Here is a 20,410-nt window from a genome sequence, read left to right on the forward strand (position 1 = left end):
GCTTAACAGTTGGTAAACATAAGTATTTTTGGGGGAAAAAAAAACCCCACCCAGATTTAAAAGCAGAAAAATCAATAAACTGCTAATTTCTATATAATTAGACACACTGCTTCTCAATAATGAAGTATTTTATTTTTAAGCTAATGTTTTTATATTTCATACTGTCATATTTAAAAAATCCTAACTTTGTGGGCTGAATAATCAGAAGTGTTAGGGTAATATTTATAATAAAACCCACTCTTCCTAACAGTCAGTAAATTTGATTACAAAAGCTACATGGCTTACATTAATCCTACTTAGGATCAGTAAAATATTCAGCCTGTTGTTCATACTTCATGTGTTTACTGTATTCTCACTAGCCCTTCATCAACACTTGATAGTGCAGCACAAATAAGTGACTGCATGAAGCTTTGACATATTTGATACTTCTTAGCCTTGACTTCAGAGTTTTGCTGATCCCTCTACTGACTAATAAAAGGGAACTGCTAACAGCTGAGTTTCTGGTAGCCACCTCAACCACCCAACATTTGACCAGCCAGAGCCATGAAGCTGCTGGTGTTGCCTGGCAGCTGCTCGCCTTAACAGCTGGACATTCTGCATGCCATCTTTGGTGAAAGAGCCAAATACTTCCATCTCCCTGCCTTACTTAAGTAGGCTTGGTTTTCCAATGTTTCATCCCTGCAAATAGCTATTCTTCCCAGAAATTTATTTTTTCTAATTAGGGTAAGCTATCTGGGTTATGGTCTTATGATCTGAAGAGCTAAATTTTCTATGAACACAGCTAAGTGTTAGAGATGGTTTCAGGGCATACACCAATGCATTTTTACTTTTCTCAACAGAAAAAGGGGCAAAGGAGTTGGTTACTACAAAATGCTTTTAAACTTGATTTCAATTTTTACAAATGTAGTTATATCTTGGGACATCAGAACTTTGACATTCTGTTTAGTGGAATTTCACGTTAATGCAGTATCAAGTTCATATTCCTAGCTGTCTCAGTAAATACCTTTAAAAACTAGGTTTCCAACAATCAACACCACATTTAGGGTAGTAGTGCAATGAGGGGAATGGAAATAAGCTATGCTTCAATCATATTTGCAATGCTTTCTTAAGCTGGTGATTGGCTTTTAAGTATTATTTTTTTTTACATTTCTGAATGTCTAAAATTATCCATAATTTTAGAAAAGGTTCCCAAATTGCTGATTCAGTATAAAACATTTTTTATCTATTAGCTTTCCACCATTACTACTACTTTTTGTGAAATAGATGGTTATTTTATATAAAGAAAAATATATGGAAGGCAGAACATCTAGGAACCCCACATAACTCTAATGAGCTGAAGTATAATAACACTTCTATTATGCGATGTTTTGCTAGAAACTGAAGAAATCTGACTCCTGAAGACTTTTGAGACATATATACATATTATTAATGATGGTTGTAAAACTTCTTTAAGGAAAAAACCCCAGTATACACTACACTCTAACACTGGCAAGAGTTAAGGTATACTTGTATGATCCTTTACAATTCATTAGGTGTTTCCACATGTTATCTTACTTAGTCAACATTATAGTTTTACATAGCTTAACGTGATTTTCCCTGTCTTATGGATGAGGAAGCTGAGAGTCAGAAAGGTCGAGTGACTTTTCTCACATCTCACAGCTAGTAATTTATTTTGCTTCTTCTACTTTATCCCATTACTGGCAAGGTGGGTAAATTTCAGCCTGAGAGAGATTTAAAGACAAAACATGGTACTGTTTCTTCACGTGGTCTAATGCTGCCAGTTCTGTAGAAATAATCTAACAAACTCTCACCTGGAGATTCTGCAAGGTGCTCTTGCTTCTCTTCTCTGTCCTGAAACTGAATTAAATGTGACCACAAAGCTGACTTCCCCTGAAATAACAAGGTATAAAAAAGTTTTTCATTTTATAAGCAATAATGAAAAAAATTTCTCATCAAAACCATTCACATCAAAATGGTCATTCTGAAGTTTGGAGATCATCCATTCTTAGCTGTGTAATATCCGGAGCAACTCACTCCATGTGAAATGAGTCATCCTTTGCCTCACTGAAAAGATAAGCTATAGCCTGGGGAAGGGCAGCAGAACAAAAGGCCAGAAGTACAGGCATGGAGATTTCTGACTTCAGTTGGGCTGTTACTTAGTTGTATATAATTAGGACTGTCTACACTGGCCACACTAATAACCACAGAATTAAAAGACTCTAGCAGCACATAATGTATTTGGGTACATCTATAGGCAAAATATGCTTGGATGTATGGAATGGCAGTGAGGGGAGAAGAACACTGGAGCCAAAGAAGAAAGAGGAAAGGGGAGGAAGAAAGAACATGCACACAAGAGGAAAAAAAAAAATCAGAATAGGACGTAAGAGGGACAAAAGCAAAGAACCCATTTGATTTTTTTCCACACTGAATAACTACATAAATTAAAATGGCAAAGAACTGTTAATTTTGGCTAACAGATTTTTTTTGTGGACAGCAACAAAAGCAGACACTTAATGGACTCAACGGGATATACCCTCTGCAGTAAATGTGCTGTTTTATCCTTTCCTGTTTACCAGGAAAGAGCACCAAACCACCTCTTAATCATGGGTTTTATTTTCTTTTTCTGGAATTAAAAAGCCTGTGGTGCATTTCTAGTCATCCTGTGACAAAGGAACATATCCTTTAATTTTTATCTTTTTCTCCTTGTTCATTTCCTTCTTTCTTTTAAAGATTTATTTATTTATTTGAGAGAGACAGACAGACAGATAGATGGGCTAGAGGGGCAGGAGAAGGAGAGAGAAACTCAAGCAGACCCCATACTGAGCATGGAGTCCAACACAGGGCTTGAATTCATGACCCTGACATCATGACCTGAGCTGAAAAGTCAGAAGCACAACCAACTGAACCAGCCAGGTGCCCCTCCTTATATTTCTTGACAGGGTCCCTAACCAACCACATCACCAGGGCCTTCTGAGACTATTACCTGCTTAATCTGCAAGCCATGGCTCCATATCCTTTCCAGTAGGTCACAGAGGCTGGCAATCAAGGTGTTCTCTTCCAAGCCGGTTATGTTTGCTTCTCCATGGCCCAGTTCCACTGCTTCGTGTCCCATCTTCTCCACCAACATGCGCTTTGTCTGAAAGCATCATGTGTGGTCACAAGTGTTATCCCCGCAATGAAGCCAAAGACCAACAATTCAACCACTAGATCAGAGGCTTCCCTCCATTATACTTTTTTTTTTTTTGAAGATGTTATTTTTAAGTAATCTCTATACCTAACGTGGGGCTTGAACCCACAACCCCAAGATCAAATATCACACACTCTACCAACTGAGCCAGCCAGGCACCTCCCTTCATATACTTCTTTTTTTTTTTTTTTTAAAGATTTTATTTATTGATTTGACAGAGAGAGATCACAAGCAGGCAGAGAGGCAGGCAGAGAGAGAGAGAGAAGGAAGCAGGCTCCCTGCTGAGCAGAGAGCCCGATGCGGGGCTCGATCCCAGTACCCTGCGATCATGACCCGAGCCGAAGGCAGCGGCTTAACCCACTGAGCCACCCAGGTGTCCCCATATACTTCTAATTGTAGACTTTTAATCACTTTTGGAAAAGCATTTTAATCTCTGTGGTCAACTAACTGCAGTAATATCACATGTACTTTTGTATTTTGTCAGATAAATAGGGGTCACTAGGGGGAGATTATGAAACTGTTTTATCTATCTACCTATCTATTTATATTTTGCCTCCCCACAACACCATTTTAAAGTATCCCCATGTAAACACTTATGATTGACAATTTTCAGTTTACTAACTTGAGTAACACTGGGGAATTACAGCAGACCCAGAAAATGTACTGAGAATCGGAATCTCACCCTGCCACAACTAACCCTCCACTGCCCCTGTATCTAGGCATACAAAAGATATCTGCAGTTAGTTTTGATTGCACTTAGGCAAAAACCACAACACAAACAGGCAGCTCTAAATTTTTTCAGAACTCCCTAAATTGTGAGTGAAACGGGCCTCTATTTACTTCCTGTTTTCCTCTTTTATCTTGTCTCTGCTCATGAGTATGCACCAGAAAATGGAAGGGAAATGGAAATCAGTTTCAAGTAAGTAATTACAGCAGTTTCAGCTGTACTTATAAAATGTAAAGTGAGAGAGAATCTAGTTCCTTTGGTGGGGGACCTTGTCTCTCTGACTCCACACTGTATGCTGATGCTGAAAATAGTGCATTTATTGAATGCACAGAAGGTACTCAAGAAATATAAAATAAAAGAATGAAATTACTGGCTAAAATGATGTCCTGAATTTTGTCAATCTGTATTACTACTTTGATAAACATGGTATCTAAGAAGAGACTAGTGTGTAATATATACAAACCTACAATACAGCCAAGGTCTTCTTCTGTATGGGTATACATACATGTATGGGGGTGGACAAGGTTCTATACAAAAAAATGTGTTACTTTTCATATAAAACAACCACATTCTTGCACACTTTTTAAAGTAGGCTCCACATCCAACATAGGGCTCAAGCACATGACCCTGAGATTAAGAGTCATATGTGCCAGGTGCCTGAGTGGCTCAGTCAGTTAAGTGTCCAACTCTTGATTTCAGCTTAAGTTATGATCTCAGGGTCATGAAATTGAGTCCCACACCGGGCTCTGTGTTCAGTGAGAAGGCTGCTGCAAGATTCTTTCCCTCTGCCCCTCCCCACACACTCTCTCTCTCTCTAAATAACAAAACAAAACAAACAAAAAATCCCCAAAGAGTTGCATGCTCTACCAACTCAGCCAGCCAGTGCCCTACAACTTTTGACTGGCTTAATATCTGTTCATGTTTTAGAGGAAGACAGCAATGGCTGAAAAGGTTGAGGAAAAACTGTGCAGGGCTCCCATGTCACTGATTCTGTAGGTACTGGAGAACCGAAAGTTCATGAGCTCAGTAAAGAGAACATTAGCTTTATGCCCCAGTAAAAGTCTTCTTCTAGGATATCTACCAGTCCAAGTGGAAGCTGAGTGCATAGTGTCTCACATCAGTGAATAATACGTACCTTCATTCTACATTCTTTTAATAAGCCTTCTACAAATTTGCAGTTGGTTTGTGCAATCACTGCAGGAGAGAGGTCTGACAATTTGGGTTGCCTCAGGTTTTTTCCTAAACTTCGTGCCTCTTGCATATATTTCTAAAAATTAAAGAGCATTTTTAATATATAAACATCAGATAGTCTTCTTTCTTAACATTACACAAAAAAGTGAGGAAAAACAAGATGCAGAAAAGGCTGTAAATGTACTCATGCAATAGCAATTCAAGTTTTAGCGCCACCAATAGGCAGAGGACATTTGTACGCGCCCTCTCCCGCCGTTGTTAATTCCTGTGAAAATGAGGGCAACAGAAATCGTGTCAGGTTAAAACATTCATAACAAGATAGAGCTCACCTAGTTTAATAATCTTATTGGGAGTACCCAAGGCTGTGATTAGTCAGGATCATAATAGGGATGAAAAAAATTTAGGTTTCTGGTTTACCAAAGTTTCTTCAAGAACCCAGTGATTCTCAGATCAGTGATTTCTTCCTCTCCCCACAGATAAAGACACTTAGCAAACTTCTAGCCTCTTAGACAACACTCTCTGAACCAACCCTCTGCTCTAGTCAAGTCACAACAGTAAAATCAGGAGCTCTAGAATCTGTCTGCAACTAATTTTATAAACGTAGGCATATTTGTTTATTTGTAAAATGGGCATAAAACACGCCCCCCTACCTCACAAGAAAGACTGTGAACTCTCTCTGAACACATGTTTGCAACATTCCCTCCCTTGCCTTGTTCCACAATCGAGAGAAAGTGGGAATATTATATTACTTTCAGAGATAGTGATGGCTCAGAGAGAAACCTAGAAACTCAGAAACCCAGTCCACCACTCTTGAGCTTTAGTTAGTGAATGTCCAGGAAAAATAAATCACACAGGTGATGACCACAGGATACCTGTTATATCTCTTCTTTCTGTGCTACCTGCAATGCTCATCCAGATGCTTTATGTTTGCATCAGGACCACAGGGCAGAATCTCCAAGGAGCCCAAGTGTCTCAGGGCCATAGTTAGAGAATAACTACCCTAAGTTATATAGTAAAACTAGCAGTTTGTTGAGGGGAGAGAGAAATTGTGAGCCAGCACATCCTCCCACAGGCACATACGTGAAATCTATCTTTACTACCTTAAGGGAAGAGAATTTGATATTACAAGGAAAAATGTATAAAATCCTTTACATTCTTTATATAAAAGGGAGTTTGTGCATTTACAATATTTCCTCTTTGGAAGAAAAATAATCTATTAAATCTTGTACAAATTTCTAAAAAATCCCACTGATTAGGGATTCAACTGATCAGTTTACCTGCTGCTACATAAACAAAATAATCTGTTTCCTTTCCAATGCAATCATTTTAAGGGCAGATTTTTAAAAAAGGAAAGCTTTAAGAATTTAGTTTCTATAATATTTATGTATACCTCTTTCTGCTTAAATCTCTTTTAGAGGGTCCAATAAACAAGGAAAACTGAGAATGAAAGCCAACTATCACCTGGGGAAGTCAAGTTTATTACCTTATTACATAAGGTCTATCAAAACATCCTGAAAGTTCGTTTTCAAAAAAATAAAAAGCAAGGAATGAAACGTTTCAGAAAAACCAACTTGAGATATGAGGCAGAGATCCTATTTGAGAACTGTAACACCTACATTTCCTAACATTTAAGGTGGTACAAATATTAAAAACAAATGTTAACTTTCAAATGTTGAAGGGGTTATTTCTCCCCTGCCTTAGTTCCTCAACCTTTGGACTTGTGCAAAGGCAGAGAGAACTACTAAGACTCAGATTTCAAGAAGAGGTAAGGATCCAATTTAGCTGAGGAAGAAACACACTGGCTAGAAGAAGACTAAGAAACACAGGCAAGAGGCTAGGAAAAGGTGTTGGTATTTCTCTTTTTTCTGAAATCTATGAATAATTAGACGTTTAAGTCCATAACTGGATAAGTAATTTAAGCACTATTAAAGTTTATGGTTCTATTTTATAAATGAAAACAATCCAATGTGCTCTGACTGGCCATATTTACTAAGCACATAGCAGATTACATATAATTATTAGCCAACAGTGAACTCCTGAGAGCAGCTCTGCTGAAGCCATGGGATGAGCAACATTCTTTGCACATACACACAAAGGATATGAGCCCCTTCCTCACATTAAAAAGTGATGTTGCCTCTGTATATTGCAAAATAGAACACTTGCCTTTATAGTAAACAAGTGATGATAAAAATGTAATTTTCTTTGGGGCAGCTGGAGGAAAAGGTATATTTTAAGGTAAAAAATGGAGAAGAAAGAGAAGAAAGAGAAACCTTTCACAGGGAATGTTTTTGTAAGAAAGTCCATTTCACTACTAGAAGGAAGTGACCCCAGATTTCTGAGATTTCTACCATGCTCTTTTTCATTTCTGTTATAGCCAAAAACAACAAACCAGGAGTCTTAAGTTACTCTTGCCCTCAGGTGAGTAGCTGTTGTGTGTAATCTCATATACAAGGGTACTGGGAAGAGTACCTACCATTCTGGCTATCAGCAGTCCTGGGCTACAGGCCCAGCTCTGCCTTTGAGTGTCCATTTGACTTTGGGCAAGTCTCTCGGACTTCATGTCATGTTAGACAAGATGACCGCAAAGGTTTCTCTTAGAACTAAGATCCTATACTGGTGACCTGATTTTCTGACCACATAAAATACAGACCATGAACAAAGGAAATAAATTTCAAACCAAAACAATAAAAAACCCCCCAAACAAAACAACAACAACCCCCCCCCCCAGAACAGATCAGGAAGGGTTTATTAAAACATGGAGATAAAACCCAGCAAGAAAAGAAAAGAAAAGAAAAGCTGTTCAAATGAATTATTTATTTCTGCAAAATGGTTAAATAAAAGGGAGTCTGATCATTTAATATATTTCTCCTTTGGAAGAACAACAATATGCTGCATCTCTGGCCCCTCTACACGCCCCCACCTTTCAAAATACCACTAGTTAGGAATTCAGGTGATCAGTTTTACCTGCCAACAGTATAGAAGTGCTTCTGCTAGCACACACCACCAGGAACAGGTAAGAAACACAAGAGGAAGTAGAGAGCAAAGTGTAGAGGCTGACAGTTCACGCCACAAGGTGAAGTGAGGCATTCTAAAGCTATGTGCACACACGCATGTGGTTAACTCAAGGAACACCAAAAACAAGATTCAGGAACATCTGCAAAGCACTTTCAGGCAAAGAACATACCAGGCAGCACTCAGAGAAGGATTTTTTAGGAAGTCGTGCAGGAGGAGGTGGACCCTGATCCCACTCCCAGAATGCCATGGAGTTCTGACAGACCAAAAGTTCCCCGGAAGGCTAAGAGGATGGAGAAGTGCCAATGACAGAAAAGCAAAAAAGAAAAGGATAGAGAGAAAGAGACAAGCAAAACATGCATGCATATGAAAAAGTCACAGCAAAAGGGGAGAGAAAAAAATATGGTAGCACAAAGAAAAGCACTAGACAAATTATGCTTCGGTTTTAAAGAAAATGTTTAAAATCATAAATGTATGAACATTTCAGCAAAAAAGTAATATATATTTGGGATGATGTTTTCTGCTTTATTTCTACACACCTGAGTTTAGAAAATAGTTAACAGATCTTCTGATTGCATTTTTCTTTGATCACAATAGTCAAAACGTACTTAAAATTATTCAAATGTATAATTATGGTTTTATTTTCAAGTAGTACAAATAAAGCATAAGGATCTTAGTTCAAAAATAATTTCTAAACACTTTAACCCACTGAGCCACCCAGGAGCCCATCTAAACACTTTAAAAAATGGTGTCAGCAAGCCAAGGATAAAGCACAAATACATCTTTAATTATACTAAGTTTCAATTACACTGGAAACTTAAAAAAATCTGTTTCTTGTATATTTTTTTTCTCTAGAGGAGACATACTGACCAAAAATTTCTCTTAAACTTAGCTTTTACTTGTGGTATACAGGGAGCTTTGTTTTAAAACCTGGTTTTAGGTGTCTTAAAAAATGGGGAAAAAAGAGGTGTCTTCTGCTGTATGTCAGTACAAAAGGATTACTATATTAAAATAAAACTGAGACATTTTGCAAAAGAATGCGGAAGAACCTGCACAGTGAGAACTGTGGACCGAATAAGGCATCCTGGGAAGGCCGCTCACATACCTCCCTCAGGTCGTTGTCCAATCCAATGTGCTCCGAGTGTTGTCGAAGGCGGTCTTTCCTGCGCTGTGCAGTGGCACTCCTACTTACCCAGCGACTGGAAAAAGAGCCACACCCAAGAAGGTACAGGTTAAAACAAAAACTGAAACAAACATACAAAAATGTGGTAACTTATTTTTAAAATAGAAAAAATGTACTCTTTAAAACAAAAGACTACTTATTTTTCAATCAATTCTTTAAATACAGAAAGGTTTACTGTGATACATTGAATACCATATAGTTCACCCATTTAAAGCATATAATTTAGTGGTTTTTATTATATTCTAAGACATGCAACCATCACTACAATCAATACTTTTTAAAAACTGAGGTTAAAAAAATACACACTATCTCCTCCTCTCCTTCCCACTTTACTGTCCAACAGAGCCCCAAATCCTGGGTGAATACCACCCTCTTACTTCTCTATTCTATTTATGTGGATTAGTTCTTGATTTTTGTCATGACTCCTCATGAATCACTTTACCTGCCCTTCAACTCTCTCCCACTCCCCTCAAAAACAATTTCAAACCTTTTGCTTTATCCTCAAGTGCCTCCCCTCAACTGATAACCCACCCTTGACTTCTTCTTCCTGCTCTCTATTGACATGATGTACACACAGACTCCTCATCTTTCTTTTAATCCCAAAGTATAAAATATATCGGCTATGGCTCAAAACTAATTCTGTCACCTAGAAGAAACTCCCTGACCAATTCTCTCTTGACTTCTTCAACCTGCTGCACTAAATAATCTCTTTTTCTATATCTCCAATTTTTCCTCTCTCAACTGAGTATTTCCCTTCAGCTTACAAGCACACTGGTCTCTCTCGACTCTACAGTTATCACTAAGTTTCTTTCTTCACTCTTCTTATGAAAAAATTCTTAAAAAGAAAACATGAGGGGCGCCTGGGTGGCTCAGTGGGTTAAGCCACTGCCTTCAGCTCGGGTCATGATCTCAGGGTCCTGGGATCGAGTCCCGCGTCGGGCTCTCTGCTCGGCAGGGAGCCTGCTTCCCTCTCTCTCTCTCTCTGCCTGCCTCTCCATCTACTTGTGATTTCTCTCTGTCAAATAAATAAATAAAATCTTTAAAAAAAAAAAAAAAAAAAGAAAACATGACATGTAAGGCCTCCACTTATTTACCTTTGGATCTTTAGTTTTTCTGAAACTTCATGAAGTTTCCCCCTGACTTCTATTCGTCAAATAACTTCAATGCCACACTGAAAGTGTTCACTGATTCCTCCAAATCTAAACTGTCTATCCCTCTTTTTTTTTTTTTTTAAAGATTTTATTTATTTATTTAACAGACAGAGATCACAAGTAGGCAGAGAGGCAGGCAGAGAGAGAGGGAAGCAGGCTCCCTGCCGAGCAGAGAGCCCGATGCGGGACTCAATCCCAGGACCCTGAGATCATGACCTGAGCCAAAGGCAGCAGCTTAATCCATTGAGCCACCCAGGCGCCCTAAACTGTCTATCCGTCTTAAACGCCTCAATTTTATTACCCGTCACAGTGTATTCTAAGCACTTACCTCTATTTTCTACAAAATTCTACTATAAACTCTTGAAGGGCTGGTATCTTGTCTGTCAGCTGTGTTTTTGTTTTTGCTTTTGTTTTTTTAAGATTTATTTATTTATTTACTTTAGAGCAGGAGAGGGAGAGAGCACAAGTGGGATGGGCAGAGGGAAAGAGAGAATTTCAAGCAGACTCTGTGCTGAGTAAGGAGCCCATTGTGGGGCTCGATCTCAGGACCCTGAGATCAAGACCTGAGCCAAAACCAACAGGTGCATGCTTAACTGACTGAGCCACCCAGGAGTCCCTGTAAGCTGTTTTACTGGCTGTCTTTACATGACCTGGCCCTTCTATAAATATACTCCAAATAAATAATCAGAGATGCGGCCCAAGATTAAAGTTTATGAATATTCCTCACAGCATGTATGTAATAACAAATTGTTTCCTTTATTCCAAGACTCACATTTTGACTTCGAAATGTTCCTGATATTAGGATGTATCTCTATTCCATATGCATGTTTAAAGTATAATATTTCCAAAACGCTTTTGAGTTAGCAGAAGATCTCACAACCAATAGTTACTCAGAATCAAGTAAATGTGCTCAAAACAACCTAAATGTTCAAGAGTAGAGAGTGCCCTCTACATTATGAAATATCACACAGTCATTAAAAAAAATTAAGTTGCTAGGAATATTAATTTGGGAGAACATTCATGGTACACTAATGAATGACAAAACAAGATAAACACTGTATAAATAACATATTAATTTTGTTTTAAAAAAGTGTGGACATGAACACTAGGATCCATGCAATGGAAGGTCTAACAGCAAATGTTAGCATCTCATGGTGATGGTATTATGAGTGTTTCAAAATCTACCCTAACACTTTCAAATATTCTAAATTTTCTAATGAGCATATATTATTTTATATCAAATTATTTCAAAAAAATTTTCAAATCTTGACTTATTATCCCCATGACTATGTATTCATCACACTTTTCTAAGAATATCCATTCTTGAATACATCCTTGCCAGCATAGAGCTATATACAACTTAAAAAATGAATTTATGCTTTTGCCACTCAGAAAAAGTCATACTGTATTACTGCCAGTTCATTATTTTTAATTTTTTATTTAATAAAGTAAGTAATTCACAAAAAGCTTGAAATGAGAATGTGGGTTCTTTTGTTGCTTAAAATAATTTATGCATGCCTTTGGTTTCAAGTTTCTGAATCATCTCATTTCAGTCTGGTACTTAAAGGAACACTGAATAATTATGATAAAAATAATAGCAAGAAAGGTGGTCCCTCTTAAAATAGTTAAGAAAAATAGGCTTATATTGGGACAAAAAGTACAAAGTCCTAGTGATAGATCTTTGAAACAGAATCCCTGGAACTTTCCCAACAGTAAAGGATCAAAGTAAGACTGTAAAATAGATACAAAGAAAACTAGGGTGACTGAGAAAGAAGATCCAGAAAAAAGCCTATTAGGACACAGGCAGAGATTCTTTGCTTGATCGAACTCTAGTTAGGCTCCTGAACCTTCTCCCAGGTCCATCTGTGCACTTCCTTATAAAATCCACTTTTAACAAGAACCTTGCTAAGTCAGTTCAGGGGGAACCACCCCCTCACCCCACCCCACCAACCTCCACATATGATCGTTCTTCATATCTAATCAGCTTCTACAACATCTATTACCCTTTATCACCCAGGCCTATCTTCAGTAAGAATCTTATTAGGTTGGTTTAGTCAAAATCATCCCCCTTAACTCTGATGTTTCCTCTTAGTAATTTTCTCTCCACTCTGCTACTTGATTATAAATTGCTACTTACCCACATTGTGTATGGAATAGACTTCAATCTTGCTCACTGCAATGGTCCCTACATGGCCCCCCTTAAATGAAGTCTATCTTACCATCTTCAACAGTGTCATGAATTCTTTTTTTTTTTTTATTTTTAATGAATTCTTTTTTAAACAACTTTGAAGCCGATTATAAATACCAGCTGATAAATTCATATAATAAACAAAGGGGAAATATAAGTAACAAATAAAATGTACAAAGACCTGGAGGCCTTAGAAATAGCTATGTAGCAAAAAAGGTCAGTGAGAGACAGTAAATTAGGGTTACTGGACAGGGGAGTTCAAATAAATAGTAAAAATAGGAAATACCAGCTAATGAACTTATTATAATGAGTAAAGAAAAGGAGTAGAATACAAATGGCAGAACAATTCCCTTGGCAGGCAAAAGTGGAAAAGGCTTTAGGTAAAGGAAAGGATAAATACTAACTTACATGATACACTTAGCATCTCACTATACATGCTGTGGGACAAAATGCCTTATTTTATTTTCAAAACAGGGATATGATCATCTGCTTAAGATAATTACTATGAATAAAAAAGAATTAAAAAAAAAGAAAGTTACTATGAAGTCTACACATTCCTGGTGTTGTTAAGGAATTAATTTTTCTTTTCATTATTAAATCTCATTTTTATCAAAATTTCTATTTTTATCAAAGATGATCACATTTGTTAAAATACAAATGACTACTTATTTGCTTTGGCTTTGTAAGCAGCATATGAAATTCTAACAGTTGATCAGCCATTTGCAGAAGCATGGTTATACATTTCCTTATTGTGCAATGAGTTCTTAGTTCTTTTTTCTTTCAGACTAAAATCTACCTGAAAATGTAATACTTGGGTCTCAGTCTAAAAATGAGAGACCTTGGGGTTATATACAAGATTAAAAGCAAGAAAACAAGGCAGTAAAATTTAAAGTTGAAATCTTCCCTCCTTAATGCTCCTACTTCCCCTTTCTGCTTCATTTTTCTTCACAAATCTTATCACTATTAAGTTATTTATTTTACATACTAAGTTTGTTTCCTCCTCCTTAAAAGCAGGGATTTTTGTTGTTTTGTTCACTGCTAAACTCCCACTGAATAGGACACTGCCTCACATACAGTCAGGGTTCCATAAATTTTTGCCAAATGAACGAATGAGTAATCTAATGCTATTAAAAGGAAATAAAAACTATTTAAATACTAATATGAAATAATTCAAACAATTAGGGTATTTTACAAACGCAGGAAAAATAAGTGAACTGATGATTAGTCTATTCTGATGGAAAATTCTCATTTTTGAAAAACGGAACATTATATCCAGTACCATCACCTGGAAAGTTTGAACCCCATAATGTTCAACATCTCTTCGAGAGTCGTAAGCTCCACTGATGTAATTTATAGCACTCCTTTTCCAAATATGTAAACGGATACTGACTGAAAATTTTCCAGACCTCTGGGCTTTATGAATGAGAAATCATGAACACGGTACCTGGAGTATGGAGACCTGAGTTCCACTGCTACCTTTGCCAGTAACCCAGGCTCAGACAGACTCCTACCAACACATAATAATGCCACTGTCTTCAGGGTTAGGCTATTTGACCTCAACTACGGCTTCATGTAGTTCTTCGCTGGGAAGATGTTGCCTACAAATCTCTTGCTTCTCAAGAGAATTGTTCTATCTTCTTGGGGGCCACCCTTTTAAGAGAGTCCAGTTTAAGGCAGAAAGTGAGGTATGTGAGGGCTCTCTCATTGGGGAAGATCTTGTTACATTGAATACACAGAACGGAAGTGGCATTGAGCCCTGAATTTTCAGAAAGCACTTAAGAGATCAATGAAGGCAATAAAAAAGAATTAGAATTATGCCTTTTGACCTAAATGGCCCAAACTGAGTAAGTCATATTATGGTTCTTGAAAGGTGGCTTAAATGTGTATTTCTTTCAGATCACTTGTGGAACTATGTATTACAAAATTTTTGGTACTTACCTCTCTTTCCCATAGTACACATTTATGTTCAATATTTTAGGTCATTCAAAATTTCTTGGGGGCTACCAAACACAGTTTCCAACTCCAAAAGTAACAAAAGGCATCTGTCACCCGTTTTGAAGCAACTGGGCCAGATGGTATGTATACATGGTTTAACACTTAAAAGAGCTTGAGCCTCCGAATCAGCAGAATTAGGTTCAAATCTTAGTTTCAACACTTCCTAGCTATTTTAGTGATCTTGGAGCAAGTTGCTGAATCTCTCTGAACTTCATTTATAAAATGGGTAAAACAATATAGGTTTTATATATAGGGACAGGTTTGTAAAAGGAGCTAATGTACTCAGAGAAGTCAGCAGAGAAACCAGTATAGAACCAGCTTAATATTAGTTATTATTATCAGCAGATCAACTCTATAACCATCCTCCTGTTGGCGTGGAAAAGCCCCCATTGGCAGGAAATGTATATTTGGAAGCAGAAAAAAGGAAAGAATAATTACTTTGATGCACTGATGAAAATTTCTAAGTGTTTTTTTTTTTTTTTTTTAAATAATATGTATTTGACACAGAGAGAGAGACAGCGAGAGAGGGAACAGAAGCAGGGGGGTTGGGAGAGGGAGAAGCAGGCCTCCCGCTGAGCAGGGAGCCGGATGCAGGGCTCTGATCCCACAATGCTGAGATCATGACCTAAGTAAGCGTAAGGCAGATGCTTAATGACTGAGCCACCCAGGTGCCCCAATTTCTAAGTTTTCTGACTGACATCTGTTAAGGGGTATATATTTATGATGATAAATATTAGACTCTGAAAGGAAAAGCAGCAGCAATGTAAATGGTACTGTAACTGTTTTCCTTAATCCATATACACCACTTACTCCCTTTTGATGTGTTTGGTATCACAAAAGCTTTCTCACATTTGGAATTAAACAAATCAATTATTCTAACACATTTAAGAAACATTTAAAGGATCACCTTCAGCTGGAAAATGGTAAGGGGTTCATTCCTTTCAGGTTATTAAAAATAGGGTATTAGCAGTACAAACACAAGAATACACAAATACTGCCACACATACATGTACCCCCAAGAAACTCCAAATACCACACTACCTACCTCAGAACAGTGTTTATCAAATTAAACCAACTCTTACCATCACTTATTATATAGATAACTTACTATGTTTTCCTTTTCCCTGACTAACAGGAAAACACCTGACAAACACCTTAGGAAATAAGGAGGCAAGTACCAAAAATTTGCAGGTTTAGCAGTTCATCTAGAAAATAGAAACACCATACTTTTAAACCATCTTTCGAGAACCTTTCCATTACTTATTTAATATGGGCCTTTTTTTTTTAAAGATTTTATTTATTTATTTGACAGAGAGAAATCACAAGTAGATGGAGAGGCAGGCAGAGAGAGAGAGGGAAGCAGGCTCCCTGCTGAGCAGAGAGCCCGATGCGGGACTCGATCCCAGGACCTTGAGATCATGACCTGAGCCGAAGGCAGCGGCTTAACCCACTGAGCCACCCAGGCGCCCTTTAATATGGGCCTTTTAGATCAAGACATCATTCTACCTCCTTTTTATTCCCCTCACTGATTCTCTAGTTACTTTCTGAAAATTCAGGTACCTCAATGCCACTTTCATCTTGTGTACCCAGTCTTTTACTTCAGGCTTCTTTGCCATAGCCTGGCTTTTTCCTTTCCACCTCTGAGCCACTTTTGTAAGGTGATAGGTATTGTAGAATATTAAAAGAATATTTTCAGGTGAGAAAGGGGGAAAATGATTCCAACCTGTCCAAGGTTCCTGGTTAGCGGTTAAGCATGAACTAAATTCCACAATTATTGCTTTCCGATTTTAAGCTCTTTCTTTGCAGCTTAACTGTGTTTCCCTTTAATACCTTCGTATCCTTTCTTGTAAAATCCTCTTTTATTCCTCATTAATAAAACACTGTATTCACTCAAAATCAAGAATTCCCTTAAACCCAAAGAACTCTTTTTTTTTTTAAGGACTCTTTTCAATTCTAATCATATTCAGATATTTTCTGAATGGAATCATCTACCATAAAGAATGATAGGATTTATCTTTATTTTTGATTGTTTTGTAATTTTTGAACTTGATACTTAAAAAGTACAAAAGTGGTGTTATGGGTTGAAATGTGTCCTTTCCTCACACACTCTCCCCTCCATGATATGAAGTCTTAAACTCAATACCTATGAATGTTACCTTATTTGGTAACAGGGTCTTTGCACATGTAATCAAGTTAAGATGAGGTCACTAGGGTGGGCCCTAAGCCAGTAGGACTGGTGTCATCGTAAGAAAAAGGAAATTTGGTCTCAGATATGGAGGGATATGAAGACAGAGACAGAGACTGGAATTAGCACTACTAGAAGTCAAGGAATCCCGAGGACAGCACAAGTTGAAGAAGCAAGTAAGGCTCCTCCTTTAGAGGTCTTGGAGGGAGAATGGCCCGGCCAACATCTCAATTTTGGACTTCCAGCTTCCAGAATTGTGAAAGAATAAATTTGTTTTTTGCTTTTTTTTTTTTAAGATTTTATTTATTTATTTGACAGAGATCGCAAGTAGACAGAGAGGGAGGCAGAGAGAGAGGAGGAAGCAGGCTCCCTGCTGAGCAGAGAGCCTGATGCAGGGTTTGACCCCAGGATCCTGGGATCATGACTTGAGTCGAAGGCAGAGGCTTTTAACCCACTGAGCCACCCAGGCGCCCCAAATTTCTGTTGTTTTAAAAGCCACCAAATTTGTAGTACTTTGTATAGCAGTCCTAGGAAACTAATACAGGCAGTGAAAATACAATTTTTAAAATTCTATTAGACAATATTAGCATTATATTTAAATAGTCATTTAAAGTGAAACTACCCCCAAGTGTACATTACATTAAAAAGGAAAAAAACCTCTAGTCTTTGGATTTTTTACATGATGGAATTAAAAGTCAAATACTCATATTCCAAATGAACTGATTTGGCCTTTGAAGAAAGTGATCAGACTGATAAGGTATTTAATGATTAAAATGCCCCATTAGAGCTGCACAGCACTGCACCCTTCACTTATCCCTTCAACCCATTGCTCAAGTGAAGAAAGTGCTTGCTTACTTGTTATTAGTTGGTCCTGTTGCCAAGACATCAGACTGTAACTTTGGAAAGAACCCTTGCTCATATTTGCCTTGACCAATTTTCATATCAAGCAGATGTGGGTGGATTGCAGTGTGATCCATTTTCATTAGTCGCTGCTCAATTGATTGGGCTATAAATTAAATTTATAACAAATTAGAGGCATTTCATTGGCTAAACCTTAAAACAATGCTTCCTCCAGTCATGCACCAAGGAATTCATTCTTTCTGACATTCTAAAATAGATTTTTATAAAAGCTCTTGAGAAATCACTGTAATGTTAAGTATAAAAAGACTAATTTTAAGTGACTATTAGATGACTAATTTTCATGTTATATGCTGCCTCTGTCAAAAGCTGGGCAGCAGGGTTAAAAATCTATAGATTGAAACAAGTTTCCTTTCAGTGGGATATTCAGTATTTTAATACATCAATATTTCAATGGTAAATATTTAAGAAAAATATTTTCTTAATGAAAATATGGTTCTAAGTACATTTAAGAAAATGATGGCAAACAAAATGTTGGCCTTGAACTGGAAGACAGGGAAGGAAAAGCAAGAAGAGTAGCCTTATATTACTTTACTTCTTTGTACAAAGACCCATGAAATATCCATAGTTCTCCATTTGTAAACATAAGAAATGGTTAAAGTTTATTACTTCATTTTTAGCAACAGTCACATTCTCATTAGTAGGAGTCATTTAGGAGTGTTTATTAGATCAAGAGGGGTAATGCAGAGAACTGTAAAATAAGCAGGCATTTAGAAAATGTCCAGAGGATAAGAAACTGACTTTTGAAGAATAAATTAGGCTGAAGTTAAAAGATAAGAACTACTTACATTTCTATTTCAAACCATTTAAAGTTAAGAGGATATCTCAAAGACCCAAGAAAGAGCAAACTATTTCTGTAGTAGAAAAATCTGATCTTAAATGTTTTTATGAATTGAGTTTTTAAGAGAAAATATATTCATGAAGCAAGACTAGGTTTTTAATCCTTTGCCTACAGATTACTAAAAGGAGAGAACAAGCAGTAATTGTTGTGGTGTCATAAACAGAACACACTCTGGGAACTGCTAATCTTGGGATTTAAAAGAAGTAAAGAGGTATTTTTATAAGTATTTCATGGAACCAGTTTATTTTGCCCACTTCAATATCAGCAGATTGAGTGCTGCTGGTTATTCCCTATACATAGTCTTAAAAACTTTCTTTTTGAGTGGGGAGGGGTCCGTCCATGACATATTCCACACCTGTCAAATGAACATGCTTAATACCATCTTCTGTGTGATTCATGCTTCACCTAAGCCAGTTCCTTGTGCTTGATGACAGCATTAAGGGATGTTTTTGCAGGTGCCACTATTACCCTCTATGGCTTAAACTTCACAATATTAGCTACCTACTTCAAACTTCCCTACTTTTTCCTTTATAATTCACATGAATTTATTAAAAAACTTCTTCAATTTCATTTTATTTTTAATGTGTAACTTGCAACTTCTCTTAAAACATAGTCCATATGGTCTATATTGGGTGAAAGAATGCCATGTTTTAATGTAAAATGGTATTTAATTTTCAATGATGCCCTCTGGCTTTCCACAACCCTACCCATAGTCTCCGTGCTTCCTAATATTTATAAAACAATTAACAGATGGTTCAGGCAAAATAAAGCTTAGATTCATGGCACGGAATGGTCTGAAGCCCCTGCCAATTTTATGTTCCATGAAATACTACAAAATTCCATCTCTGCCAATGAATGCTTCTGTTTTTATGAAAGGGGGAAAAAAGTAGCTTCAGTTTTTTCTGCTGGATTTAAAATGACAGAGAAATCCATCTGATATTGAATTATTCTTCTTTAGTCAGGAAGCTTTTTAAAAACAAAAAGCATGATTCAAAATAAGTTACTCTGGGGTTTATACTGAAGATTGCCATAGGGAGCATAGTGCAATGTTACTTTTCAGTAATTATACCACCAGTGAACACTGAACATTTAGAAATTATTAAATGCCTGCTTTGAGAGGTCATGGGCCTGTTAGATTTTCAAGGGTTTGTGCCAATACTCATTTTATGTGATTGGTAAGAAAAAAAGAAAAACTCTGCATTACTATCAACTTGTCTTTCTGCACAGAAATCATGAGGTTCTGGTGCCACAGTATCAACAGCAGATAGCCTCTGCCTAAAGAGTTCACCTGCAAATCAAAATTCTTTTTAGTTAGAGGCAAAACAAAAATAAAAGCAAAATAACAAAGGACAAAAAACAATAAAAATCTATACAAAACAACAAAATGCCAATCTCTATAGTTTTTGTTGTGGGGGGTGGGTGGGAAGAGGATAATTTTACCTAATGAAAGAAATAACTGCACCATTTATGGGGGATAGACACAGTTACAGCCAGCTGCCTTTTACTTAAAAAAAAAAAAGTCTTTGATAAATTAGGTTCCTGGGAGACTAAGCTTTAGCTTAATCTCATTTTCATATGTTAAATCTATAATGGTATATTTTCAAGAGTATTATATAATTTCTGTGATGAGAGTGGGAATGTCAAACTTTTTGAGAGGCTGACAAAATCTATTTTAACTGAAAAGATTTTCAGGAAGCACACAAATAAAGGAATCAGTGCTTAGCTCTATTAAAAAAGTTGTTAGGAAGGGAGGACTGAAATTTTCTTAACAAAGCATTATCTTATTCACATGGCTATTAAAGCACTGAAAGTCATACTATTCTCTGGATAGG

General features: G+C 37.0%; 1 protein-coding gene and 1 non-coding gene across 5 annotated transcripts in view; both read right to left on the minus strand.

Moving 5' to 3' along the window:
• The window catches only part of DENND5B (DENN domain containing 5B), a 200,935-nt gene that overhangs the window by 44,989 nt on the left and 135,536 nt on the right, over nt 1-20,410 (minus strand). For 2 of the 4 annotated variants that reach the window (XM_045072862.1, XM_045072863.1), the window contains 6 exons: nt 17,675-17,825; nt 9,223-9,316; nt 8,290-8,400; nt 5,050-5,181; nt 2,984-3,136; nt 1,812-1,890 (listed from right to left, as the gene is read on the minus strand). In XM_045072862.1, the coding sequence (XP_044928797.1) occupies nt 1,812-1,890; nt 2,984-3,136; nt 5,050-5,181; nt 8,290-8,400; nt 9,223-9,316; nt 17,675-17,825 (720 nt within the window). The remainder of the gene's footprint in view (nt 1-1,811; nt 1,891-2,983; nt 3,137-5,049; nt 5,182-8,289; nt 8,401-9,222; nt 9,317-17,674; nt 17,826-20,410) is intronic. The other 2 variants (XM_004755712.3, XM_013057844.2) reach the window with 1 other exon arrangement.
• Nucleotides 3,272-3,344, minus strand: TRNAK-UUU. Its single transcript has one exon. It is a non-coding gene; the product is annotated as a tRNA-Lys (tRNA).

The sequence above is a fragment of the Mustela putorius genome, unplaced genomic scaffold (assembly GCF_011764305.1).
Source record: "Mustela putorius furo isolate JIRA1106 unplaced genomic scaffold, ASM1176430v1.1 tig00537227_pilon_pilon_pilon, whole genome shotgun sequence".
NCBI classification, from domain to species: domain Eukaryota; kingdom Metazoa; phylum Chordata; class Mammalia; order Carnivora; family Mustelidae; genus Mustela; species Mustela putorius.